At 35.7% G+C, this 26,672-nt stretch overlaps 5 protein-coding genes across 13 annotated transcripts in view; 3 read left to right on the top strand and 2 right to left on the bottom strand.

Moving 5' to 3' along the window:
- Nucleotides 1-2,752, top strand: part of GSL8 (glucan synthase-like 8) — a 41,367-nt gene extending 38,615 nt beyond the window's left edge. For both annotated transcript variants that reach the window (XM_088125604.1, XM_088125605.1), the window contains 4 exons: nt 1,187-1,306; nt 1,747-1,797; nt 1,893-2,075; nt 2,218-2,752. In XM_088125604.1, coding sequence (XP_087981730.1) covers nt 1,187-1,306; nt 1,747-1,797; nt 1,893-2,075; nt 2,218-2,454 — 591 coding nt within the window. In that variant the 3' untranslated portion in view covers nt 2,455-2,752. The remainder of the gene's footprint in view (nt 1-1,186; nt 1,307-1,746; nt 1,798-1,892; nt 2,076-2,217) is intronic.
- Nucleotides 2,753-2,921: 169 nt separating this feature from the next.
- LOC111006931 (F-box/LRR-repeat protein At3g26922) lies at nt 2,922-7,230 on the top strand. Of its 5 annotated transcripts, none has more exons than XM_022279038.2 (6): nt 2,922-2,984; nt 4,107-4,193; nt 4,412-4,478; nt 5,192-6,064; nt 6,160-6,303; nt 6,481-7,230. In XM_022279038.2, exons 3-6 carry the CDS (start codon nt 4,434-4,436, stop codon nt 6,778-6,780), a joined length of 1,362 nt encoding a protein of 453 aa, XP_022134730.1. In that variant the 5' UTR covers nt 2,922-2,984; nt 4,107-4,193; nt 4,412-4,433; the 3' UTR covers nt 6,781-7,230. The 5 variants fall into 5 exon arrangements, with proteins under 5 accessions (XP_022134730.1, XP_087981738.1, XP_087981737.1 ...); XM_088125613.1 differs by lacking the exon at nt 2,922-2,984 and having other exon boundaries at nt 3,976-4,193; nt 5,192-5,425; nt 5,693-6,064; XM_088125612.1 differs by lacking the exon at nt 2,922-2,984 and having other exon boundaries at nt 3,949-4,310; nt 5,195-6,064.
- Nucleotides 7,231-7,620: 390 nt separating this feature from the next.
- PDE312 (Nucleic acid-binding, OB-fold-like protein) lies at nt 7,621-13,027 on the top strand. Its single transcript, XM_088125609.1, has 12 exons — nt 7,621-8,491; nt 8,702-8,761; nt 8,858-8,887; nt 9,102-9,175; nt 9,591-9,672; nt 10,008-10,081; nt 10,275-10,341; nt 10,952-11,044; nt 11,409-11,585; nt 11,680-11,730; nt 11,856-12,007; nt 12,452-13,027. The coding sequence occupies exons 1-12, from the start codon at nt 7,697-7,699 to the stop codon at nt 12,894-12,896; spliced, it is 2,100 nt and encodes a 699-aa protein (XP_087981735.1). The 5' UTR covers nt 7,621-7,696; the 3' UTR covers nt 12,897-13,027.
- Nucleotides 13,028-13,366: 339 nt separating this feature from the next.
- NPX1 (nuclear protein X1) lies at nt 13,367-21,543 on the bottom strand. Of its 3 annotated transcripts, none has more exons than XM_088125607.1 (10): nt 19,228-21,543; nt 19,064-19,112; nt 18,838-18,981; nt 18,336-18,409; nt 14,987-15,056; nt 14,790-14,873; nt 14,592-14,707; nt 14,396-14,486; nt 14,157-14,287; nt 13,367-14,064 (listed from the first exon to the last, which is right to left on the bottom strand). In XM_088125607.1, the coding sequence occupies exons 1-10, from the start codon at nt 20,545-20,547 to the stop codon at nt 13,777-13,779; spliced, it is 2,367 nt and encodes a 788-aa protein (XP_087981733.1). In that variant the 5' UTR covers nt 20,548-21,543; the 3' UTR covers nt 13,367-13,776. The 3 variants fall into 3 exon arrangements, with proteins under 3 accessions (XP_087981733.1, XP_087981732.1, XP_022134726.1); XM_088125606.1 differs by having other exon boundaries at nt 18,823-18,981; nt 19,228-21,519; XM_022279034.2 differs by having other exon boundaries at nt 14,396-14,462; nt 18,823-18,981; nt 19,228-21,517.
- A 1,791-nt stretch (nt 21,544-23,334) lies between these two features.
- Nucleotides 23,335-24,942, bottom strand: LOC111006932 (mitochondrial pyruvate carrier 1-like). Of its 2 annotated transcripts, none has more exons than XM_088125603.1 (4): nt 24,253-24,942; nt 23,940-24,062; nt 23,791-23,845; nt 23,335-23,665 (listed from the first exon to the last, which is right to left on the bottom strand). In XM_088125603.1, the coding sequence occupies exons 2-4, from the start codon at nt 24,030-24,032 to the stop codon at nt 23,502-23,504; spliced, it is 312 nt and encodes a 103-aa protein (XP_087981729.1). In that variant the 5' UTR covers nt 24,033-24,062; nt 24,253-24,942; the 3' UTR covers nt 23,335-23,501. The 2 variants fall into 2 exon arrangements, with proteins under 2 accessions (XP_087981729.1, XP_087981728.1); XM_088125602.1 differs by having other exon boundaries at nt 23,940-24,080; nt 24,253-24,935.
- Nucleotides 24,943-26,672: the final 1,730 nt, after the last annotated feature.

Genomic DNA, 26,672 nt, shown 5'->3' with positions numbered 1-26,672 from the left:
CTCCTTTGGAGTTTGTATCTTTGAACATTTCATGTTCCTTTTCATTTATCAATGAAAATTTCGCTTCTTGTTAAAAAAACAAAAAACAAAAAATTAGTTTAATATAGTCATTTAGCGAAAAAATTATAATTAACTGTGTTAGTCATTGGTATCTTGAAAATCCAAATTACAGTGGTAGTATTTATTATTAATTTAATTTTAATTTAGTTAGTTCAATTAATAACAAAAAAATAAATTTGAGAACATTATTTTATATTAGTTATACATCGAGTGGCAAAATAAAATGGATGTGTTCATGATTAGACGCTTTTTATTAATGTTTAATTATTCTTTAGCTTACTCATTTTATGTTGTTTGTTTTTGGGTGTATTTGTTTGTGTAGAAGGAAAGAATGAATGCAATATGAAGTTATTTTTTTTAGGAATTAACTTTCATATGTTGACACAATCATCAATACATATTGTGGTGCTCTGTGTGCAAAGACAATTTTCTGAATTAGGTCCTCTGCAAGGGTATATAAGAGTGTGTTTGTTGGTGATTTGAAGATAAAAACTCTGAAAACAAAGGATTCAATGAAAAACAAAGTGGTATCCCTTGTTTTCAGTATTTTGGATATGCCTCGTTTTCAGTATTTTGGATATGTTTTTGGTAGTAGATTTGGAAATTGAATCTCAATTTAAAAAAAAAATTCAATGTGTTTAATAATATATTTGTAAACTAGTGGTGGTTATCAACTAAATACTTTAATTCAATCTAAAATAATATTGATTGATTAATTAACATTTATTTTATAAATTTTGTAGAATTATTATTTTACAACATTATATAATTTATATTATATTATATTTTACCTGTTTTGATTCTAACAAAGTTTATAACATGAAATAGAGTATATTTCAAAGTCTTTATCTTTTTTTATTGTAATGTTGCATTTTAAATTTTTACTGTTTGGATCACTGGATTCGAAACAAGTTTTTAAAAACAAATTTGCCAAACGAGTTCTAAGCTCTTCAATTAAAAAGTGCAAAACTTGGTCATCAACTGTGACCAATGGGGATGGTGTTTTCCTAATTATCATTTTGAATATTTATGACTGACGATGCTATATTGAAATCTGAAACCTCAGTATCTTAGTCTTTCTTTATTTTTTCTTGATTGTCTTTTATCTTACAATTTTCCCCCTTAGGCACATATTCAAACATTGCGAGGTCGGATATTGGAGACGATTTTGACTCTGAGGTTCTTTATATTTCAATATGGCGTTGTGTACAAACTCCATCTCACAGGAAATGATACATCACTTGCGGTAACCTCTTTTTTCATGGTTTAGCCTTTTTTTTATCTGTTTTTCCTCTTGATGAGAAACTGAAAATATAGAATATATTTTGGTACTATGTTTAGTCAAAACTCGAAGTTCAATTTGTTTAATGAACATGGTTGATGAAAGCATGTTCTTTGTTGGTTATGGCTGCTGGGGGTGAACATGATCCAACTTGATTTGGAAGCTTGTTAGTTTCCAATTGTTAAGAAATAACCTGAAGTACTTAGTTTCCAATTGATGAAAGTATTAATAGAGGTAAGCTACACATGTAACGAAACGTAACATTTCGGCTTGAACTTTCTTAGCTTGTACCTTGGAAATATAATTGTAGAAAATGGGAGATTTCTTTGACCCTTTATAGGCGCAACCTTAAATCTAATTGAGGTCTTTCACTTCTCTGATCTAACAATTGTCTTCATGTATAGTTATATGGTTTCTCGTGGGTGGTGCTCGTTGGGATTGTTTTGATATTTAAGGTTTGTACAAGTTCCTCACAAATTCTTTACCTCATTCGCTAATAGTCTGCTGAAAGTTTTCAATGCAACTCATTTTAATCCGTCTTTCTCTGTAGATCTTCACCTTCAGTCCTAAAAAATCGACAAACTTCCAGCTATTTATGAGATTTATTCAGGGTGTCACAGCCATAGCTCTGGTTACAGCCCTTGGTCTAATTGTTGGCTTTACTCGCCTGTCAATAATTGACTTATTTGCAAGTGTTTTGGCGTTTATTCCTACTGGATGGGCCATATTAAGCGTAAGTTAAATATATATATATATATATATATATATATATATATATATATATTTTTTTTTTTTTTTTTCTTTCTAGAAGTCAATAAGCTATCGCAGGCACCTTTGTTTCTGATCGCTCATCTCTTCTGCTTGTTCTCAAACAGTTTGCAGTTACTTGGAAGAAAATAGTTAGGAGTCTAGGCTTGTGGGATTCAGTTCGTGAATTTGCCAGGATGTATGATGCTGGGATGGGTTTAATTATATTCGTCCCGATTGCATTCTTATCCTGGTTCCCATTCATTTCCACGTTCCAATCTCGTCTGCTCTTCAACCAAGCTTTCAGCCGTGGGCTCGAGATCTCGCTCATCCTTGCAGGAAACAAAGCTAACGTCGAGACGTAGTGATTTTACTAGAGAATGCATAGCCAGTAATATAGATAGATATTCTGTTTTATAGGGTGGTTTTGTATTGTTTTTTGTGAAGGCAAGATTCTGAGAGCATTGCTTCCATTTTGTTGGATGTGTAAGGGTATTTACTTTATATTATGGGTTCTTTATATTTTCTGTTTTTCTGTGCAGGGGGTAGGATTGGTAGATTTGCCAAGTAGTTTTACTCTTGAATTGGAGTTGATCATGTGCTTCTTGATTGGAGAATAATTATTTAGATCGTCTAATTTTTTTATAAGGATTAGTTTAAACATTTTAATGGCTCAAAAAATTGTGTTCTATATTATTGTTTAGTTATTATGTGTTCATGTTAGCCATTTGTATAGTATTAATATTCGTTGACACATTGGCGTTTCTATTGACATGTCCATATATCTATGACTTTTTCTTTAGTACAACATGTTGGGGAGGGGATTCGAACTAACAACTTCTTGGTTGGAGGTATATGTGAATTATGCTTGTTTTGGTCCATGTATTTATATGAGGTAAATCAATTTTTTTATCATAGTACAAAAAAAATCGATAAAATAAAAAACATTAACAAAATGTCACTAATATATACATAATATTAATATTAATCATTTTTAACTTATTTAGATATAGAAAAATAGTTTTTATTAATTTAAATATCTTTTACTATTTTTTAATCTCTCTAATTTTTATAGAAATATCTAAATTGATCTTGACATTTCTAGGCATTTAAAACCTTGATTACTATAAGAAGAGCGGATAATTCTTTTTTCCATTAACTTTGTTTGGATTGTGGAATCTATTTTTTTTTTTACAACAAAATTGTAAAAACAAACCTACCATTGATAAATATTTACGCAACTAATAAGTTTACCCATGTGACACTTTGTGGAAAGAATCTGTTTAAATCTTCACTGTACCTTTTTTGGGTTTAAAGTTTAAACGCGTAAATTATTTTTGTTTAGAATTCAAAATGGGAGGGTAAATATAAAATAACATCTTTTAAAATATGAAAGGTAACTTATTGTTTTCTTTTTCTTTTTTTTTTAACATTATATATGAGTAAAATATAAACCTATAACTTATTAGAGAGGTCATTAACATTTTGACTCAATAAATTCCAGTTATTTATTCTTGTAAGATAAGTATAATAAGAATTATATTTTTCAAAATTATGATTTTTTAAAGTACCAAAATTGCATTTTATTAAACACGCTTTTTTTCCAACTATTCAAATGAAAAAATATTTGACGATAAAAGTTTCAATACTGTGATAGGCTACTATTAAGAATAATGTGTGCTATAAAAAATTAAAAAAAAGGTTATTATCATAGTGCTAGGAACAGTTCTTATCATAGTGTAACATTATGTAAGGCAAAGTTTAGAGTAAAGTGTAAAATATGATATGATAGGTAGATTATTATCTTTTTTATTATTATTTTTTGAAAATATAACACTAGTGAAGATTTAAACTTTAAAATTACTAAAATTAGACTTAAAATATGGTATATAAAGTGATTTTAAATCTATAAATAAATATCTATCGACGTATTAAAATGTTGAATGAAAATACTAATTTAACATTTAGGGTTCGTTGTTTAAATCGAATAAGAAATAATTGGGATAAAAACCAACAGGAATCTGGAGACCGCGGACTCGGAGGTGTGTCGTAAAAGCTATTGATCTTTTGGCGGGAAAGATTTTGATGGAGAAATTTGTAAGAGGTAACAATGGGCTATGGATTCTTGAGATCGTTTGTTCATTGATTTCCGCATGATATTTGGCTTTTCCTCCATAATCGCAACATGTTAACTTCTCGTCTCACTTCCTCTGCTACTAATGTACTCTCATTTCCTCGATGATTTTGATGTATTGGGTTTCATCTTCGTCCTAGATTTGGATTCCCATTCAAATGTTATTCTGATCTCTCTTTTTTTTGCAGTTAGAGAAGCCGAGCAAGTAGAATGAAGCGAAACGGTCGAACTTCCTCTGGAAGCTCAAAAGAGAAGGTTAGATTTTTTTTTTTTTTTTCTTCATTGATTCGCTTGGGAGAACAAACACCAATGAGACTCAATATTATGTTCAACGATTTTTTGTTAAAGGCGGTTTCCAAAGTTTTTACGAGAGAGTTGTGTTTCTCATCTGAAGAACCAGAAAACAAGGTTAAGCATAGTATCTCATAATTTTGTATATTCTGTGATATCAACGTTGAGAGTTATTTTTAAGACTTTTGATCGTAATGCTGCTACAAATGAGCCAGACATTCTCTGCTTGTGAGAATGATTTTTATTTTAACACAGTGGATTATTCGTAGTCAGCTGGCCGTAAAAATTTTTTAATTTTTACAGATACCGTTTACTACATCTGAGCTCCTGCCCTTTAATGTTGTCGCGTTTCAGTTCTTGGATCCTTTTTTTCTGAGAGCATTATATTTTTCTTTCCCCTTTGGGCATCGCTGGAATTCTTGCTAGTGTTATCTGTTGGGCAGTCTCTTCTGTAATTGGCATTTGAAAATAGTATTAACTTTCTGGATCTTACATTAGTATTGAATTAAATTACATTGAATACGTATTTCCTTCAAGGCTCAAGCAAATTCATTTCTGACAGAATTTTTAGTGGATTGACTCATCATTTTTACATTTCCTTTTTCACATGTTTCATTTACCTTTCTGATTTTTACACTTCTAAACTCAGTTTTTATTTCCTTTGTTTATAATGATAGAAGAGGTTTGATCTTTCAATGGACTCGATTAGTCAGCTGCCGAATGATATTCTAGTTTTCATCCTTTCTCGTCTAACACTGGAAGAAGCAGCAAGGACTAGTACTTTGTCACACAAGTGGAGATTCTTGTGGGCTTATATCCCTTGTCTGAATTTTGATGCTCAAAAAAAGTTGCGTGATTTACAATTTGCAGATGGGAACTTGGAAAGTGACAGACGACAATACGCAAGATGGGTGAGTCAAGTCATCAACTCATACAAGGGTCCAAATTTAGAAACATTAATAATTCGATTTAATTTGGATTCAAGGTTTCAATGTGATGTTGATAAATGGGTCCAATTTGCATTCCAGTGGAACCTTAAAATGTTTGAGTTGAACTTCTCGGATTGTTATGATTCTGGACAGTACGATCCTTGTTTTTTTCCACAATTATCTAATGGACCAAATGAGCATTTCCCAAGAGTTATGTTTTCTAATTCCAGTTCTCTTACAACCCTGAAGTTAGTATCTATCAATGTGGGTGGAGAAGTTCTGGAGTGCTTTTTGACCAACTGCCTTCTTCTTGAAGTACTGTGTGTCGAGTATTCTCATAGCCTTGTGAATCTTAGAGTTGTCGGTGCATCGCTTAAATTAAGGCAGTTAGATGTATACATGTGCAACTACCTGGAGAGTTTAGAAATTTCTGCACCAAATCTTGAATCTTTTAAATATGTTGGGCCGTGGTTAGGCATGCCCATGAAGAACGCACCCAAGCTCCTTGAGACACATTTTGGAAGCGAGTTTGGTCTAGAGATAGTCGACAATTGTTTTCTGCTCTCGAGCTACTCTTCACGGCTGCAGAAACTTGTTTTGGACCTCGAGGTCGACTTCATGGTTTGTATTTTATATTTGTCCTCTGCATCCTGATTCTTCAAGTTGAAGGAAGATTTCATTTTCTTGACGTGCACAATCTTTTGTTTTGTCAATAGGAAAACCAAGGACGTCGTGAGTGGCCTCTTTTGGCAAATCTCAGGGAACTGGAGTTGATAGTGCTAGCTGAAGGTCATTCAACCCTTCTTGGCTTCACTTCCCTGATAGAAGCATCCCCTTGCTTGCAAAAGTTTTCATTGAAGGTGAATAATCGGTTTTGCATTTTTGCCTATCTAAATTATAGATTGCAAAACGTGCTCGATTTGTTTTTTCTTGTGACCAGATTTTGAGAAGAGGAGATATTTATGTGAAATGCTTGCTGGTTATTTATATTTATCTTCTTTTCTTCAACCTGAAATGCTTCTTCATTATTGTTGCAGCTTGACTATAACGATATGTTTGAACAGCGAGCACTAGGCATGGTACCAAAAAGCCCCCATCAACACCTCAAAGTGGTTGAATTGGTTGGATTTGTTGGGAAACCAATCGATTTGGAGCTTGTCCAGTATTTGTATGAGAATGCCATTGCACTTGAGGAGATCGTCTTCGATACGCGCAAGCCGAGATACATGGGAACCATATTTGAAAATGAGCAAAATCCTGAGACTCGAGCAGGGCAAAAGCGCGCGAGCAGTCTTCAATCGATTCTCTTTTCCGGAGTGAAGGTAACCATCATTTAGATTTGGAATCAAAATTCTTGGATGGTAACTCTGTCAATATAGAACACCCTTTTTTGTATAGATGAGGTAGCTTGGAGGAATCTAGTATATGAAACCGTATAGAAAGCTTTGCTTGCAGTCCCTTTTTGTTACGTACATCCAAGAAGTTTTTGAGCAAATATTTTGGCAGTTAAATCCTTACTCTCTTCACTGTCGTCTTTGCCTCTATTGTTTAAGGAAGGACCTCTTCTAACCCAAACTATGAAAAACAGTTATTGGGAAATGCCAATTATATGTTACGTTATTTCATGGAAAATCTACTTTGATATTTTTAAACATGCTATCATGGAAATTATTGTGTCAAATCTTTGATGTTTCGCATCAATGACTTTAGTGCTTGGTATGTATTTTCTTTTCAGATTTGTTCTTTTTGAGTTTTTTCTATTTAATTTTGGATTTTCTTTCTGATTATTTAATGAGTTTAAATTTAAAGTTTCATGGTTATGGATGAGCATCGGTTACTCTCTCAACTATGATATTTTAAGTTATAGTAGTTCAAACTATTTCTTTCACATCAGCGATGAGAAAAATATTTTAGACATATCTATTATGATGATATTTTTAGGTTAACACTGGTAATAAAAAAAGAAAAAAGAAATCTAACTAATTTCAATTTTCAAATAGAAGTAAATTAATTTTGATTGAGATGATCTTAGAAAATGATATTTTTATTCATTATTAAGCATGATTCAACAACTCTTATTTTCTACAAAAGTCGGATGATAAATATTTAAAATGAGAAATATGATAGAAAAAGGAAGTCGTGGAATGGACGGTGATGAACGACGTGGACGACCGAGCTCACGTAAATATTCGAACACCGAATAATTCACGACTTTATTACAATACAATGCAAATATAATAGCTTCATCCATTGATGGAAAATTATCTGGTTCCCGCTTCAACCTATTCTATTCAGTCGCAAAACCAAATGCAAACTCTCTTAAACCCTTCACATTTCTTCACCTTCCCTAAGCTCCTAAACTCTCGAAACTCCAATTCTCCTCATTCTTCCTTTCAATGGCGTCCTCTCCTCTCTCCGCCGGTTATTTTTTCCGGCAACTTCACCGTGAAGTGCTTCAGCTCAGACGAGTTCCCTGTGGACGAATCCTTCCTCGAGAATTTTGGTCCGAAAGACAAGGAGACAGAGGACGAAGCTCGGACGCGTAACTGGATTGAACGTGGTTGGGCCCCCTGGGAAGAAGTCTTCACTCCAGAAGCCGATTTTGCGCGGAAGAGTTTGAATGAAGGCGAGGAAGTGCCGCTTCAGACCCCTGAGGCGATTGAAGCGTTCAAAATGTTGAGTCCAAAGTACCGGAAGAACAAGATGGAGGAAATGGGGTTGACGGAGGATGACTATTACCGCCAGCAATGTGAAATTAAAGGCGATATACCGGAGCCTCTGGAGACAACGTGGACTCGGCCGCTGGTCCTGCAAGTCGTTCCGCCACGGGACTGGCCACCGAGGGGATGGGATGTTGATAGGAAGGAGCTGGAATTTATTAGGGAAGCGCACAAGTTGCAAGCTGTGAGGGTGGACTTGGATCGGCTTGAGAAAGATGTGAAGACGGATACTGAAGATATGTGTTTGGACAGATACAAAGTGTTTCTGAAACAGTACAAGGAGTGGGTTGCAGCGAATAAAGATAGATTGGAGGAGGAGTCCTTCAAGGTTTGTCACAACACCCCCACCCCCCCCCCCCCCCCCCCCCCCCCCCCGCCGGAAGAATCATAGAGTGTGATGTCGGAATATTGAAATCATACTAAAAGATATTTCAAATTCTCAAGCATTATGTGACTAGCTTCAGATAAATAGTAATAAGTATGGTATAATGCAAGCTTGTCCATCCGTCTCATCTTATCCAACTTATGTTTTTCACAGTATGACCAAGATTATCATCCCGGTAGGAGGAAAAGAGGGAAGGACTATAAAGAAGGCATGGTAAGATTTGTGAATTACCTATGTAGTTCTGAAGTTTGATAAAGTTTACTTAAACCCGGAGGATATTGACTGTTTTGTATATATTGTCTTTTGCAGTACGAGCTTCCGTTTTATTATCCAGGACAAGTAAGTTCCCCGTCGCATTCCTTCAATTCAATTATCGACCGACATTCAATTATCCAAAACCATATGCTTTTGTTAGTAAATAAATCCCAAGTATAAGTTGAAGAAATTTGTTCTCGTCGTGCTATCATCAATTTTAGAAAGAAAAACGAAGTGATCTTTCTGTAGTTAAATGTCTATGAAACGAGAGGATGACATTAGGGCTCTCTTTATGCAGATTTGTGAAGGGAAAGTAACTACTTTACATCTTTATCAAGGAGCTTTTGTTGATATAGGAGGTGTATACGATGGGTAACTCCAGTTTCTTGTTGTGATTTTCTTTGATGTCTAATGATGCTTTAATTCCTATTAATTAAAAGCCTGAAAGACAAGCAGTCTCACCTTTGTTATCTCATTGAAAAATTTCTCATCTGTCACAGAAAGTGTATTCCTTGTTTTCCAATGTTTACTCACTTTTCTTTAGGTATTTTTATCCATATCTTTTGCTCACGTGCTACATTTTATTTTTGCTCTCATCCCTTCCTCGACATAATTTAAATTTATGATTATTGGCCGAATATTGTCTCTGTTTATGGAAAAAAAAACTCCTTTCCTTGGTCCTCTAGCATTCTCTTGGGCACATCCAGCTTGAATAAATGGATTTTTGTATTTTGTCTTGAATTTGTAAATCTTTTCCTTCTAGACTCATGCCTTATATTAATTTCAGGTGGGTTCCCATAAAAGGTAACGATTGGTATTGGATTCGCCATCACATAAAAGTCGGTATGCCTGTGATTGTAGAGATTCTGGTAAGTGTTCTCTTAGTAGCATTTTGTAAATTTTATCTTCCATTCTCTTATATTCATTATTAAAAACTTCACCATGAAGGGAAGCAGATTTATATGGATCCGATGTAAAGGTCACAACAAAACTCCTATTTTATCTTACTTATAGAGTAATAACTTTTGTAATTTTTGCAACTTCACATGCCCCAAGGTCTGAACTTGCACTAAATGCAACAAGCTCTAATGAAGTTTATTGATTGTTACTTGACCTTTTGTTCGGAAAAAATACCTTGCTGATTGGTTTAACCTTACATATTTGTGTGTGACTAATTTTCTGGTCATTGCTGTTTCTTTTATAGGCAAAGCGAGATCCGTACCGGTTTCGATTTCCTATTGAAATGCGTTTTGTTCATCCTAATATAGATCACCTAATGTATGTAATTCTGACACCAAACTATTCTCAATTATGATGAGGACATCTTTATATGATATTGGTCATTCCTTTACACCTGATATTTGATAACTTCCCTTAATATGTTAACATTGCTAGCTCTAATATAATTTACTTATGCAAACATTTGATTATGTTGATAATCTACTGTGTTTCATTGTGTCCTCATCTCCAGCTTTAATAGATTTGACTATCCACCTATATTCCACCGTGATGAAGATAGTAATCCAGATGAAGTACGGGTGCGTGCCTTCCAATCCTGAAAATGTTGGGTTCTTTGTAATTTACCCTGCAATTACGTTGTATATAGTGGAGCAGATAGCTCTCGAGTATTGTTTTGATTTTGACTTCTGTCAGATAGAGAGAGCCACGACGTGAAAATGTTTGGTGTTATATAATGTAATCTGAGCGTGAATGTTTTATGTTATACATTATTGTTCAAGCATGGAGAAGTCTTTTTTTTTTTTGTGAGAACACAAGGAGAAGTCTTATTTGTACAAGACTTCTGAAAGATAATGTGAATTGAAGAAGATTATCTTTTTCTTGACTTTGACTCGTCCACTGTGCTAATCTAATTATTGTGATGTTATAATCACAGAGACAGATCCCCTTGCCCTTAGGTTGTCCATCCTTTGTTTTTATACAATCTGTTTCTTATCAAAAAATAAATAAATAATCTTAGAAACAGAGAGAGCAACTTATCTAAATCTTTTATGCTATATAATGTTGTCCAAGCATGGAGAAGTCTTTTGTTCAGGAGTCTCACAAGCAGATCCAATATGAATCCTAGAAGAAGATTGACCTTTTTCTTTGTTATCCACTGTTCTGATCTTTGTGATGCTCTCTCTTTAGCGTGATTGCGGGAGACCTCCTATTCCTAGAAAAGATCCAGGAATTAAACCAGAAGATGAAGCCTTATTGTCAAATCATCCATATGTTGATAAGGTAACTCTTACTGGACAACTCTTACGGTAAAGTCGTGCCTTTTTCTTGCTGAGTTTAAACAGCAAGAGAATGGCAACTTTGTTTAACTGTATGTAATCTCGTCTATATATTCCACTTAGAAAAGTGAAAAAATTATAAGAATTTGTTGGTGAAATAAATCTAATTGTGTGAATAATTCTTCATCTTGTTAAATTATTTAATTGGGGTCCCTTCTTTTTTTCCATCATCAGTTCACTTTCTTAATTCTTCCAAAGAGCTTGTGAGCTCATTGATAATTTTCCTCCCAAATCCCAACTAATAACATCTTGTATTTTCTTTTTCTTTAAATCTCTAATTGTTTTATTATCCTTATTCCACAATTCAGCTGTGGCAGATACATGTCGCGGAACAAATGATTATAGATGATGTGGAAATGAATCCTGATAAGTATAAAGACAAAAAACTTTCAGAGTTATCTGATGAAGAAGATTTTGATGAGGAAAACAGTGTTGAGTATACCAAAGTACGTTATAAGAACAGCTTGTTACCAAAGATGATTATGGTGAGCACTCTCTTTCAACTGCATTGACATAAGCCTCACTTACAACTGATGTTCCTTATTTCCTGACCCAATGCTTCTCATTTTCTATTGTCAGAAAACAAGTGTCAAAGAACTTGATTTGGAGGCAGCTTTTTCTGAGCGTCAAGTAAGTCGTCTTGTTGAATTATATAAGAACCATGTTAAGCTTCTTGCATTTCCACTATTACTTGATCTTACACCTTTCTATACATGAAATGTCATGACTAATCTCAATCCACTCTTCGGATGTAGGTTCACAATAGACTCAGACAAGAAGCACTGGCTAGAGGAGAGAAGTACAAAATTTCTAAACTGAAACGGAATATCGAAATGGATGAATATGACCTCATGCATTGGCGTCGATCTTTCGAGGAAAGAGAAGCCTTGATCAGAGATATCAGTTGGTATTTATTTTATTTGTATCGCATTCTGTTTCCTGTTATGAACTTTTTCGTTCAGGCTACCTTTGAGTTGTTATTGTCCCAACAAGACTGATTCTATTATGTCCAATTCTCATCCGTACTAAGGCAGCATAACTCTCCATGCAGTCAGACATTATGCAATGCCATCTTCATAGAGTAAATGTTAGACATTTTCTAGGATAATTCTGTCAATCAAGATAATTATACAGCTTGTTATATCAGTCGTGGTATCTTTCCTCATTATTCTTGCATTAGGCCCCTGACCCAGCCACCATGTTCCTTTGAGACTGTTTTTAGTTGCTTATCATTTACCGAAGTTTTAATCTCATGACACTCGCAACCGCTCAGACATGCGAGTAAAAACTCATTAGCACATAACATGCCGCATTAAATTGCTTATTAAAGACATCTCTCACTTTCTTGCAGCCGACAAGCTCTTGGTCTCCCACTGGAAGAGCCTGGAAGATATGTAGACGCCAGTTACTTTGGGAAGGATCAATATGACCCAACAAACCCTCTCTATCGATATGACTACTGGGGTGAGCCCAAGAATTCAGAGAAGAGCAAACAAGAACGGATGACAGATGCCCACAACAAATCTATAGTAGGCAAAGGCGCTGTTTGGTATGAAATGTCATATGAAGATGCGATCAAGGAGAGAATGGAAAGAGAGGCCCGTTCGAAGGCTGCAAAAGAACGAGATAATGCAGACCAAGATGAAGATGAGAAAGAGGAGGAGGAGGAGGACGACGACGACGACGACTTTGATTTTAGTATTTTACGTGACTCAGTGGATGATTTTTCAGACCAACCTCACGTGAATGGGACCGAATCATCTAGAATGTCTGATGAAGGTATGTTTGAGGATTGATGTTGAGTGATGGGAGGGCATGATTTTGATTGAACAGAAGGATAGTTGATAAGAGTTGTAAAAGAATCGCAAAATGTCCTCTTCAGTTCTATAAAATGAAAATAAAATACATCTCTGATCCTCAGCTCTTACAGCTTTTGGTCGCCCATTCTTAGTACCACCAATATACGCCTTGTGTACATTTAGAAATAACATTACACACCTAACTTTGAAAACTATAACTAAAAATTTTATTAAGAAGTTTGTGATCAAACCAAATGAATGTAGCAACATTTCTACAATCCGACTAAAGCACAACACAACTGAGCAGGCATCTAATTGTAATGAAATTTCTGGTCTCAACGATGAGGGCACCACACTCATGTATTGAGAGCCATTTGGTTGCGAGAATGGAATCAAAGTTTGAACAGCAAGTACCAGTGAGACGAATTGGCTTCATTTAGTATAGTAATTAGGTGAAACGTTAATCATTAACAAGAACGATCCATCTGATTGATGATATATGTACGAGTTAGGGGCACTTTGGCATTATATAAATGAATTTTTTTTACAGGCAAAACTGAATATTCTAGCCACAGTATGTTTTTCTTTTTTTGTTTTTTTTTTTCTTTTTTCCATTGAGATCCCCTCCTGTTCATACATGGCACTTCCTCCAACCCTCGTCCTAACCCAAAAAATCAAATCAATGCAGCAACACCAAACACACATCCGATTAATAATCCCAACTGCGCTCTTCATTTTCCTGCCTTGCAGTCAAGGAAAAATCATGGAGCACACAGGCCAAGACAGGATCTTTAAAGATATCACACGGTTGCCTGCGGTCGTGTGGACTCAGTGTTCAGACAATCTATAAAGAGAATGAACGAACAAACTCCCCACTTTAATCGATTTCCCCTTCTTCGACATCATTTGACAGTGGCTTATTAACACTTTGGGGTGGTTCACGTTCGGTTTCATCCTCTTCATCTTCTTCGTCTGCCTTCATGTACAAGCCAAGTTGTTCCAAGGGGTTACTGCCTTGAAGCTTGAAACTGCCGAATCCATTCTGAGAGTGTTCCGGGCTCGACTCCTCTATGAAGTTCGGCAAATGCTCGTCATTGGAAGCCCTGAGCATTTCCAGATCCTCCATGATCTGACTGTTCTCGTTAATATCAACAGTCTTCTCCATCTGCGTGATGGGGTAAGGAAAGAACTTGAGAAAACTTAACAAGAGTATTTCTGATGGCTAGCACAAGTTTAACGATATTATATCCACCATACCTTAAGCAAGGCCTGACGTGCAGCTTCTCTCTCCAACTCCCTTTTCTTCTTGGCTTCAGCGGCAGCTTCAGCTTCAGCCTTCCTGCGAGCATCCTCTGCAGCTTTGGCCTCTGCTTGCAATCGGGCTTTTTCTGTATGCCAAAACATGAATTATCAACTTCTGAAGTGGTTTTGATCACCTCTAATCTCTCTAGTGTTATTATGTCCTGTCGTCAAATTCAAAAGTAAAGATTTCAAACCTTCTCTTTGCTGTCTTTCAAGTTCCTCCCTCTCCATTCGCAATTTTTCAGGATCCCGCTTGTCACCCTGTACCGATGTCACGTAAGTGACCTTATAAACAGAATATCTTGAACAAGGTTATACGTTTGTGTAATAGAGGTCCACCTAATACTTGACCAATCACGACTCACGAGTAGGGTCTCAGGTTTAACAAACCTTTTCAAGTGCCTTTTCTCGAGCTTTCAATATCGTGTCCGCAAAACGGTTCCTCAAAAAAGCTGCACGGTAAAGCCTGTCGGGGGAGACTTGCCTCTTAGATGGAGCACTCTCCCCTATAATGTTAAGCATGGAAGATAAGATGAAGCCCTGAAACCCGAAGGCAGAAAACTTTTATCACGATGTTTTCATTCTTACCCTCCTCTTGGTAGCTATCCCTCTCAATGGAGTTCGTATTGGCCTGGGCAGTTTCCTCAACTAGACCCATCCCGTTTTCTTCATCTGCACATTGATGGAAAAACAGTAACTTCATAAAGCACTGATGATGGACAAATCACTGAGGCAAAACCTCTGTCAGCAAGCTGAAGATACATGGTTTACCACATCATACTCACAATTTCCAACTTCTAAATCACCAAGGTCACATTGCTTCTGATCCACGTTTGTTTCAGAACACAAAATTTCCTGACAAGGAAAGGAAGCTCACGTAAAATTTCATGCAACTCATTCTACGTGGCTCTTTTACTGGAAACAAAAGTAAAACTGCAATGCTATGCATAATGAACTAAACACAAAAAAAGATCCAAGAGTATGAAATTCTGTATTTCACAAAGCATCATGCCAGTAGAGAAAATGACTACGCCAGCAAAACGTTTTCAGCCCACAACCAACTAGAAAATTAAGTTATTATTCAAGTTTTCACGGTGACTGATCACCATCTTTAAAGAAAACATACTACCACCAGAGCTCCCAAATGTAACAAACTACGGTTGAAAAAGCTCACAACCGTTGGGTACTCCATAATGGAATTCCCTCTCCCGAAGACATCCTAATTCCCAAGCATCTAGTTAATATTATGAAATAATATCCAACAAACTCAGTTGATTAGGTACATTGATCCCAAAATAACTGACAAGGAAAACAAACAAAGCTGAGAGAGCCAAGAACCATAGACTATTTAGTCTGGTTACTAGCATCGGCATCTATAAGGTCATTGTAAAGGTGTAGTTGGCAAGAGGCAAAGGTGTGAGTTGCCTTCTACAGTCTCAACAAGTCATAATGCTTTCATTGGGAGTGACAAATACTTCACCTGATGCATTGTGTGGACAGAGGCAAAATCGATCTTGAGAAAGCTTGATATGTTTGATTGAGAATTGTTGCTGATGCTGTTGGAAAGGGAGGGCTTTGAGAAGAAATGGATAGAGGGGTTGCATTATTGGAACGAAAATTTATGCTATAACAAATAACAAGAGGATGATAAAGCCTACTAAAGGATAGAGACAAGGAAGCTCAATCTCTCATTTTCTTTTGGTCTTAGGTGGTGATGCGTTGAGTTAATTGATTGAATATAGCAACCGGTAGAGGTACTAAAAATCAAGGGTGACGAAGAGATGTAAGAGACTTTTAAGGTACTAAAAACCTGTGAAATCCCTCATTGTCAGGCCTATAGATAAATTGTGAAAACTCATATTTGTAGTGTCAATGTTCCAACCATGAGTCTTCGTTATCCTACTTGGGTGCCCTTGGGAGACAATCCAAGAATGTTAGACAATACAAAAAATTTTGTACAAACTAGAAAAATGGAAAATTTTTCAAACTTTCTAAAGGAATAAGGTGGCACCTGTTCTTGCATATTTATGATTTACAACAATTTCGTGAAACTTTGTCCAATGACCAAAAACTGGGATTTTGACTTTCAAAGATTGTTTAATGATGATGAAATTGAGGAGTGATCTTGATTATCGAACATACTTCTCTATCACAGATGAACGAAATTGTTGGCTTTGGCCTTTGGAAGCAAAAAGAGGATTTTCAGCTCAGTCTATCCTTCGATGTTCTCTTTGCTTGGAAGCAACTAAAGAAATAGACCATATTTTTTCCCTTCTTTCTTTTATAGTAAGAAGATTTCGTGTTTCATGCTCCCTAACTACAAATTAATCTAATGCTATTAAATTGTCCTCTGAACCATATAGTTGGAAAGAATCGAGTTTTTAATAGAAAGGTAAAAGACTGGGGAGAAGTATTTGAATCAGCAAAATCTGATTTCATGTTTTGGGTTTCTATAGATATAAAGTTTAGCATCCGTACTCCCTCAGTAATTAACACAAATTGAGATGAGTAATGGTCAGCTCCATTAGAGAGTTATCTATCGGACTTCTCTCTGTAATTTTCACTAAGCAATGAAATGGTTTGTTCTTCACAGGGATGATCAATCATCTTCACACTATGCACTAAACCCAAAAGGATTTTATGAGCTGTCCATTAGAATCAGCAATCTCAAATGAAATTATGAAAATAAGAAAAAATGAGAACTTGGAAGAAGAGCTGCCCGCCAAACATCATCCCAAAATCTGGTTATGATCGCATAACTAAGGAAACATTTGATAGAAGTAAAGACAAAAGTCTCCGTGCATCGATGAGTGATCTACCAACCACATAAGGAAATATAACACTCTAAATCATGTGTAATCTAGAAGTACCATATACAATAAAAGATTACAGAATCACGCAGAATTTTTTTTTTAAATAATTATTGTAACAAATTTAAACTGCTTACGAAAAAACTTGATCCTAGAGACAAGTTGCATTTTGTGTTAGACTATACTTATCTACCACCCCATTAAACACACTGTTTTAGAAGGCAAAAGGCAACCAGCAGCTTAAAGCAAAATAGCAACGGAAAGTGGCAGAATAACAGAGGCAGCAAACCGAAGGCTGTAAATGGAAAGTGGCTCGCTTCGTTGCAATGTTTTTGCTGTATTCAACTGCCCATTTAAGAGAATCCAAGAAAGAATTAACCTTTTTCTGGGCAAGAGGACTTCCAAAAACCCGAGAATATAGTCTTTGGAAGAGGAGTCCTTTTTGTAAGATGAGAATTGTTTAATTTGTCTTGGGTTTTCTCGGCTGACACCAAAAGCAACATTTAGGAGCTATTTTTTCCCTTCCCCCTCCCAAAGGCTCAATCTCTTTGGGTTAATGCAGTTAAAGCCATTCTTTGGAAATTATGGCTTGAAAGAAACCAACACACCTTCCATGACAAGAAGAAAGACCGCTCGGAATGCTTCGTGCTTGCTAAATTTAAGGCTTCCCAATGGTGTGCCCTCCTGGATCTATTCTCAAGCTATTCTTCCAACATTATCTACAGCAATTGGGAAGCTTTTCTTTCTTTTTAGCTTCGGCACTTTACTTTTTAGTTCTTCTTTCACTCCTTTTGGGGTTTGTATTTTTGAACATTGTATGTTTTTTTCATTAATCAATAAAGATCTCGTTTCTTGTTAAAAAAATAATAAATAAATTTAAAACAAAAAAAGGCAAAAGGCAACCTTGAAGCTTTTAAGCTTTTCCTCAAAATTTAAACAAAAGAATATTGACTAAAAAAATCATAAAAGATAAATCTAAATATTATTCGACATAATAATTACACAAGAATGTAACAACTTCTCGCTACTACTTGCCACTTTATTAAATAGGTATGCTGAAGTCCATTTTAAGATCTACTTATCCTTCAAAGTCCGCTTCCAAAAGCATAGAACCACACATCCAATACCCTCCCTCACCATTAACTGCACTACTGCCAAATTAACTAAATCATCATTCCTTAATCCACACCCATGCTTGGTTGTTTGTGGCCTTGAGATTGATAAATATTAGGCCAAAATAAATGGTCTTGTTTGAAAAAAGAAACAGAGAAATATTCTCCATAATTTAGTCATAAACGATGAAAGTTTGATGGGTTTTCAATACCTTTGGAGCCACATTACAATCTAAAGCTTTAGCAGCATTAGATTCACTTCCCGATAAACTATCTGAGCCAGAATCTGCATGACGAAGCACCAGAATATTTTAAGATTTGAGGCATGAGGAGAGAGAGTTAGAGAAAGAGAATCATCTTTTAACAAATGTTGGTACAGGATAGCGGCAAAGTGGTAACATTACGCATTGATAATATAAACCATAATAATACTGACTGATACAACATAATTGTACGATTACATATTTCTAACAAAAGAACAATTACACCATGTTCGTAGTTTCTTAAATTCAATCAGAAACAAAACCTTTGAATAGAAAATCGCCAAGGAGACAATTGCTCAAGTTAAAATCTTTTTGGAAATTTTTTATTTAGAATGAGGAAGAATATGTAGCAAGGCTCATAGTTTCAAGATCCAAAACTAAATAATTAACACCAGAAGTTAACAAATAGGAATTAAGGGCAAGTAATAACACCAACCACTGGATGAAGAACCTGATTCACTACTCGAGCTACTGGAATTGCTGCATTTACTATCTCTACGGACTGCATCTTTCTCTATCTCTATTGGAGGATAGCTTGAAACAGGGGGATCATTTCCACCAACAATGTCAACATCCTCATCAATGGGATCATTTCCTAATAAGAAACAAGATGAGAATTTAAACACATCAGGAAAAACAACCTCCACATATTGAGCATTAATCAACCTATGCATTACCTTTACAGGGTGGCATTGATGAATTGCTGAATCCTGATTCGTTGTGAAGCTGAAGAGAAGAATGTGGCACAAATCAGAAGCCATTGAATAACACATCCTTATTGCAATTTGAGTGACAAACAAGTTATAAATGAGAATGAAAAAAAATAATTAAAAAAAATAACCTCCACTACACAGGGTTCAGCCTTTGTGTGTTTCCTCTGCTTTTCCATCATATAGTCGTCCAATAGCTTCCTCAATGCAAACAAGGTATCATCACTAAGAGCATCAATGTCAATTTCAATCTCGTCCTCACCAGCTTGAGAATTAGAACTATGCTCCTTTAGGAAGTCAATGATGCTTTCAGGCAATTCTCCCAGCAAAGCCTCCAACTCCACACTCAATTTATGCTTCTCCTGGTCGGTCATGAATTTCACCACACTGTTTGGCTGGATATCAGGGCCATTTGTAGGGATTTTTGCCTTTTTTGAAGGTGGCACTGGCAGAGTACTTTCAGCTTCCTTGTGAACAACCTGGGCTGAAGGCACTTGAGATTGCTCTTCAATCGTTACAGGGAGCTTCTTCTCAATATTTTTCCATCTAACTTCAAAATATTTACTCAGTGTCTTAGCCATGGTATGGACGTCATTCCCAGGAGGGTTGTAAGTCAGCGCATTTGAAAAAGTAAGTCGAACATCTGCAGCAAAATCCAATGGATGTGCATATTCTCCTGCAGCGATCTTACACTTCACGGTGCTCAGATCCATTGGATGCTTTATAACAGTAAAATAATCTGGAATATTCAACTTAACCACATCCACTGGGGTGTTAAAAACCCAACCAAATGGATGTCCCATCAAACGTTCCACCAGCTGTTCACATGGTTTCAATGACAATTTGGTCGAGGAACCAGGTACAACAGCCGGTTTAACTGACTCAAACCGCCCAGCTGAGCTTCTTTTAGTGGAAGGGCCATTGCGCCCAGGGAGAACTGGCTTTTTAGCAGGAGGAACTGATACCTTTGATGACCTGTTAAAAGTCTCTGGAGGAGCTCCCTTGTACTGAACGTTAGAACTCTGGATATTACTAGATGATGAAACAGCAAAATTTGAACTAAAGTTGGAAGCTTTCTTTTGCAGAACTCGGACCTGCTCAAGTTCCAATTTCAACCTAATCCCTAAATCCTTCCTTTCAGATCGAGACAATGTTGATAGGGAAAAAACTTGAAGAGGAGCACCAAAACAATCGTAACCATCTGCATTCACACTAACACGTTTCCTCTTAAAGGCCCGTGAATCATCTAGAGTAGAGATTCCAGTATCCATCCGTCCAGAGCTCCCAAACCCTTCTGATTCGCCGACAGTCTCCACAGCATGTCTGTAATCTGGAACAAAACCAAAAGAAAGACCTTTGGAGTATTTCCTCGATTTACCCATTTTCTGTGAAAGTGAATACTTTCTCGATTCCTTCTGCCCAGCAAACTCTATTGGAACAGTCGGTGCCATAGAATCAATTCCCAGCAACTGCACATGTCAACAGCAACCATAAATTTTGTTCCCAAACTGTAATCTTGGAATCCAGACTTTCAAAATCGAAGTTTCAGCCCAATGTAAAGGTTCTGGTTTCAAGAAGTATGTCCCAGTTATTTGTTTTAGCAACCAATGGATTAATTTTTAAGTTTGGCTTTTTTACATTGAAAAATAATCTAAAAAGACTGATACTTTATCCGGACAACGGAGTTTATCTGTTGTCGACCAGTGTGGGAAAACGCAAGGGTTGCCATTTGTAGGAATCTCAAGCTCGTGAAACAAATTCACTATTGCCTCCCCGGAGAAATTCCAACATCAACAGGATTACAGAGAACAGGTTCATGCAAGTTTCCAGAAGTCGCTTAAACAATAAACAATGACTATACAACCGAAGCCTCAAAAATCCAGTGGTCCAGTCCAAGCAATTGAAATCCACGCAAACTCAAAAGCTTCGACCTCGTAACCACATATTTCCTAAAATCGAAATTGCTTCCTCATCCCATCAACCTCCCTGCCGTCGCAAACATCAACCTCACTCCTCAAAAGAGATACTCCGCCTTTGGGGAATAAAAACATAAAAAGAGCGAGAAGGAGAGAAAAATCGAAATAAAGAAACGGCAGAATCTAATCCAAGAACATGATAAACCCCTCGAAACGAAACCCTAGATCGAGCAGGAGTAAACGAAATTGCGCCAAGAAATGAAAAAGGAAACAGGCAAAAGGCAAAAACCCTAAGAAGACGTTGGCAGAAATCCCATTGAAAACCTGGATCTCGAGCAGAGCCCGTCGCTCGCAATGCGAACCAACCCCGAAAACCCTCGATAACGTCCTTGCAACAGAGAGAGAGAGAGAGAGAGAGAGAGAGAGAGAGAGAGGGAGAGGAATGAGAAAAAACGCAGAGAGAAATGGACAGTTGAGGCCTGAGACTCAGATTGTTGGGCTAGTTCGCTGTCGTATTTAAAGGCCTGCGGGCCTCGATCCCCGCCGCTAGAAGACGAATCTTAGCCGTCCATTCCCCCCTCCGAAGATCTTAGGCATAGGATTCCAATCAGTTCCGGCACGTCCGATCCAGATCTGATGGTGTGTTTCTGTACGCATGATTTCGAATAAAATTAAAAACTTAATCCAAATCCCCGGGAAAATCTCGAGAGTAGAGAATTGTTGCAACTCGCGCTCGGACGCGGGAACGTGTGACGTTGACACCTTGTTTTGTGTAGCCGCGAGTGAGGAAAGTTTGATGGGGACGTCGACCACGTGTCTTTTTGACTTCTTATGGCAGCAATACGCTAACAATTTGCTGGACTCGGGCATCACTCTCATCATTGGGTTTTGGTTTTTGACCTAAAAAATCAGAATTCAAAATTCAATTTACTTAGCCTAGGCTCTAGGGCTACACTAAAACTAGGAGTCAATTTCGAAAGTTCAGGTCTTTTTATTTTTATGATAATAAATAACAATTTCTATTTCAATCCATTAATTAAACATTAAACTTTAAATTTCCTCCGCCTAAATCTTAAATCTTTATTTAATAAGTGGTATAATTACTGCTCTCAATTAAACTATGTTTTTTATGTGTATTGGTTCTAATTATGTAGTAGTTTAATTTATTAATTCTCAATTAAACTAGAAAAAATCAAATTCAAAATTCTGAAAACAAAAATGTTTTCAAATTTTCCACATCACATAATTCGGAAAACCAATGTGATCCATTAGATCTTAAAAAAAATAACATAATCTAAATCTATACTGCATAATAAACATGTGAACTTTTCTATTTAAATTTTGTTTGGTTAATTCAACAATTATAAGTTGCTTATCAAATTGTAATAATTTTGTTAGTACAATATTTTATTGAAATATATATCTTAATTGATTGAGCTAGCGATACAGTTGAATAATTATTTTATAATACTAAATCATAATGTTTATATAATTATATCAAATATCAACTCACATGTAGAAAATATACGGAAGTATAGAGAATAAAACCATGACCTAATCTATGGGTATAGTTGTCTCTTGAATCCACGATGTGATTTTCATTTATTGAGAGTCACCGACAAATGGGAAAAAAAATATGCAATAAGTAGATTTAAGTACTAATCTAAGTGTGACATTTTGACACGTTTATATAAATCAATATGTTATTAATGTATGTTCAAGAGATTATTTATATGTACTCAAAATTTAATAATTTTGAATTGATATCAGACTCTCCTTATATTTAAAAAAATTGTATTTTTAGACAAATAAGTACTACCAAATCTCACTTCGAATAAAAGACTATCAAATCTCTATTTAAATAGTAATCTACTTGTCTCTTTTGACGATGATAAAATATTGAACCAAATTGTAGATGACAACATTCATTATAGGATACATATACACTATACAACACCGAACCATTTTTTGTCCCATATCTTTAGGACCTTAACAAAATCTTCTATTTGAAGTTAGATCCGCTGGGTATTTATTAAGCATCTTTTATATCACAATATTTAACTTAACATTGTTTTTTTTTTTTTTCTTTTCGAATTCGACAATACATGTGTTTCAGAATTTGAACGTTCGATGTATATAAAGAGGCTCCAATCTATATTTACTCGTCTCTATAATAATTCCAATATGAGACTAAATCCATGGTTATAGTTTTGATGTTGTTATTGTACACTAATTCTGTACGATGAACTAAGTTTTGCATCCTCCCCAATTGTTGATTAAATTTCAGAATTAACTACCAAACAGCTAAATGAAAGGGAGACGACCAAGCAAAAGGAAATTATGAAATTAAAGTCACAAAGATAGATCACATCCGTCTTTAATTATTCTGTGACAAATAACTAAACCCAACAAACCACATAACTAGCAACAGTGATTCGAAACAGCAACAATGGCATCAAGTTCATACCACCATTGAAACGAAGACGAAGCTAATTGTTACTGTATTCCACACTCTTCCTCCTGCCCCTCGCCCAACGAGAGAGTAAATAGAGCTGCACGGTCTCGTTCGCAGCATGACATCCCATAATCAGATAGTTCCGTGGCCGAACCATATATCCAAATCTCATACACAACAAAGAATAGATGCACAAAACTGCACCACCAACAATTTCACGATTCAAATCAAAGTTTTGTTTATGTTCAAATTTCGTGCGTGATTCAATTCCAGAACCAACTTAGACAACTTTGAGCACTAAACAGTGTATAGATGATTTGAACCTGTCGTCATTCGGCCAGATATCATATCGGCGGGCTTTTTCACATCTGCCAATCCCTGCCATCAATTGCAGCACAAATTGATAATAATTTGAAAAGGAAGTTGAGAATTTAAGATTCGAGTTACTTTAATAGCGAAAAACAGAGCATACGGCAGCGACGAAACCAAAGTTAGCGACCGGCCCCCAAAAATGAGTGGTTTTAGGGCCAATTGGGCTGTTGAGGAAAGCTCGGAAAGAAGGCATCGCGGCCCTGGAAATAATTGTTGCAGCTACCTACGAATGAATCACACGCTAGCAAAATAATTAAAGAAAATCAGAAGAAATTCGCGAGTCTACAAAAGTCTGCCCAAGAACGTGTTCTTAAAAGGAAAGAACGTAAAGCAGGAAGTTGATTTATTCATCTTTTCATCGTTATCCACTTATCCCTAGGCGATAAAGTTTGATCTGGCGATTGATTACGTACTTGGATGAGAAATTTCGTATTTCAAAACTCGGATCGATAAATTTGGAGTTAATGTCAGCCGAATCTGGTTGATTGAAAATTAGGTATCTCCGCCCCCAATTGAAACAGCAAAAACAGAGAATGGACGATCGAGGAACAGAGTAAAATAGAAAATTTCTTGAAGCAAATATGCTAATCTTTAGACGGTGGAACTATCGCCGGGATCAGTAACCTCAAGACGCAGCTCGAAAATGGCGGCCGGCCGTCGATGGTGGCGGCGAGAGAGCCGTGCAGGAGGAGATTTGGTGGAGCTTGCGGATAACGACGATGCTAGTGCAATGCTTGCGGGATTATTCCGGAACTTCTGTAGGCTATTAAAATATGGACAAAATTTACCTCCTCAGTCCTTCTCCTGCCTAGTCATGTGTCCTGTAAGATGTCGCCACGTGTCATACTTAAAACAGAAAAAGTCTCTTTCGCCCTGCGATCCTTCACCCATGCCTTAAAATACTCTACTTTCCCTCCTTTGGAACCATGTTTCTGTTGGAAGGACTCGCCGGCGCGTGAAGGGCGTGGCCGGATTCGGAAGGACTCGAATTCCTCTTCCGCCTCCAATTCTCTGCTGCCTTCAGGGCCAACAGGAATTTCGCCATTTGCTTCCGTCGTCTTCTCCGGTGACGATCCTTATCTTCTGTTTTCAGACGTCGTGGTCATGGAATCTCTTAGCCGGATCTTACTTCGTTGGTGTTAACTCCAAGAGGGGAAAGGAGACACGTGGCAAAATAGTATGGCGACACGAGTCTAGGCTGCCAAGTTTCAAATTTAACACTTATATGATAGACTTTATTTAAGGGGCAGGTCTATTTTAGACGAATTTAGGTGTTTAACTAACGGAGTTAAACACCTAAAAAAAAACTAACGGAGTTAAACTTAACGGTGGAGTATGGTTTAAAGAGTAAAATACATATTATCATTTTAACTATTATTGACTTGATACTTTACCCTGAAATTATTTAACTTAAAAAAAATCAAAAATAAAAAAATTCAATGAAGTTTGTGGTTGGAAATTGGAATAGCATTCAATTTAACGTTTTTAAAATTTTAAATTCTTGTACCATTGGGATAACAAGTACTCAATATAATATCTATAAAATATAAAAGCTAAATATACAAAAAAAAAAAGATTTATTCTAAAAGTTAAACAACTAGTCTTGCACGGAAATATCTCTAAACTTTTAGTTGAACAATCAACATTTTATTGTTATTTTTTACTTTCCTGATTCAATAATTATAGAATGATAATCGAACAATCAACATTTTATATTATAATAGGTGTATTTATTTATTGAAATATGCTCCAATGAACTATTTTGTTAGTTTAGATTTTGTGTAACTCATAGACTGTATTATTCAAAGACTATATAACATGTTTGGGCGTTTGGTGGTAAATACATTAACCTAGTCAAATTAACCTTGTAAATATTCAACGGACACAACATTAAAAATCTACTAACATGTTATAATTTTTTTAAAATGCAAATATTCGATACACCAAATATTAAAATTTGGTGGATTTAATAAAAAATTTCTTGTGACTACGTGGACACAATTACATAACTACTTTTATAATTTAATATATTTTAAAATTTTTTGAGGTATAAAAATGAAATAGAGGCCATCAAATTTAGGAATAAACTTAATGATATCAAATAAAATTGCATAAAATTGCAGGTCGAAAGAGGACAGGTTTTAGATATCTATGGATAATCCTTTAAGAAAATATCAATACATGGCATAGTAGACATAGAAGCTCAAATGCCCTGACCAATAATGGTACGGAATGTTGATTCCACGTGCTTCAATTTAATAGGCCACGTGCCAATAATAAAAACTGACCCGACCATAAAGCTAACGAGTACCTATCAATGTTGATGACCACAACAATATCGCCCAAATTTAAGTAAAGTTGCAAAGTTTTTATTTTTCCCTTTTATTTCATGGATGAAGGTAAAATTTATATATTATAGTAATTCAACTAGTGAAGTCATTTATCTCCAATCAAAAAATAAATTTAAATGATCGTCTTTACGTGTTGTACTGAAAAAATATATATTATAGTATAATTATTTTATTATGGAGCAGTATTTGAGTTGGTAAATGTATCAATGGGATTATTAGCAAATAATTTAAAAAACAAACCACACATTTTAGGTCTCCTATTTTTTCTTAAAATTTTCAATTTTAAAAACTATAAGTCAAATGTGTTTGTTATTTGGTTTTTCAAGAAATTTGAATCAAAACAAAATTGTTACGTTTCATATTAAGTTAAGAAATACAAATCTATTAGAAAAAAGATAGGAAGAATACATAAAAGTGAAAGTGTTAGGAGGAAGTAAAAGTAATAAAAGGTAAATGTAAAAGAAAAATGTCAAGACGAACAT

This window comes from Momordica charantia (assembly GCF_013281855.1).
Source record: "Momordica charantia cultivar OHB3-1 chromosome 6 unlocalized genomic scaffold, Mcharantia_2.0 BLBB01000006.1, whole genome shotgun sequence".
Taxonomy (NCBI): Eukaryota; Viridiplantae; Streptophyta; class Magnoliopsida; order Cucurbitales; family Cucurbitaceae; genus Momordica; species Momordica charantia.
Note: the sequence above shows the minus strand (reverse complement) of the source record. Positions and strands in the feature narration are given on the sequence as shown.

Excerpts from the sequence above, each read along its gene's own strand:
- LOC111006932 (XM_088125603.1), bottom strand. The coding sequence starts at position 24,032 with ATGCCTTCTTTCCGAGCTTTCCTCAACAGCCCAATTGGCCCTAAAACC. Across the intron at positions 23,846-23,939 it reads ACTTTGGTTTCGTCGCTGCC|GGATTGGCAGATGTGAAAAA; the intron begins GTATGCTCTGTT and ends AATTGATGGCAG. Across the intron at positions 23,666-23,790 it reads ATCTGGCCGAATGACGACAG|TTTTGTGCATCTATTCTTTG; the intron begins GTTCAAATCATC and ends TTGGTGGTGCAG.
- LOC111006931 (XM_022279038.2), top strand. The coding sequence starts at position 4,434 with ATGAAGCGAAACGGTCGAACTTCCTCTGGAAGCTCAAAAGAGAAG. Across the intron at positions 6,065-6,159 it reads ACCTCGAGGTCGACTTCATG|GAAAACCAAGGACGTCGTGA; the intron begins GTTTGTATTTTA and ends TTTTGTCAATAG. Across the intron at positions 6,304-6,480 it reads TGCAAAAGTTTTCATTGAAG|CTTGACTATAACGATATGTT; the intron begins GTGAATAATCGG and ends TTATTGTTGCAG.
- NPX1 (XM_088125606.1), bottom strand. The coding sequence starts at position 20,547 with ATGGCACCGACTGTTCCAATAGAGTTTGCTGGGCAGAAGGAATCGAGA. Across the intron at positions 18,410-18,822 it reads ATCAGGTTCTTCATCCAGTG|ATTCTGGCTCAGATAGTTTA; the intron begins GTTGGTGTTATT and ends TTCGTCATGCAG. Across the intron at positions 14,874-14,986 it reads TGATTTAGAAGTTGGAAATT|ATGAAGAAAACGGGATGGGT; the intron begins GTGAGTATGATG and ends ATCAATGTGCAG.
- PDE312 (XM_088125609.1), top strand. The coding sequence starts at position 7,697 with ATGGAAAATTATCTGGTTCCCGCTTCAACCTATTCTATTCAGTCGCAA. Across the intron at positions 10,342-10,951 it reads GTAATCCAGATGAAGTACGG|CGTGATTGCGGGAGACCTCC; the intron begins GTGCGTGCCTTC and ends CTCTCTCTTTAG. Across the intron at positions 11,045-11,408 it reads ATCATCCATATGTTGATAAG|CTGTGGCAGATACATGTCGC; the intron begins GTAACTCTTACT and ends TCCACAATTCAG.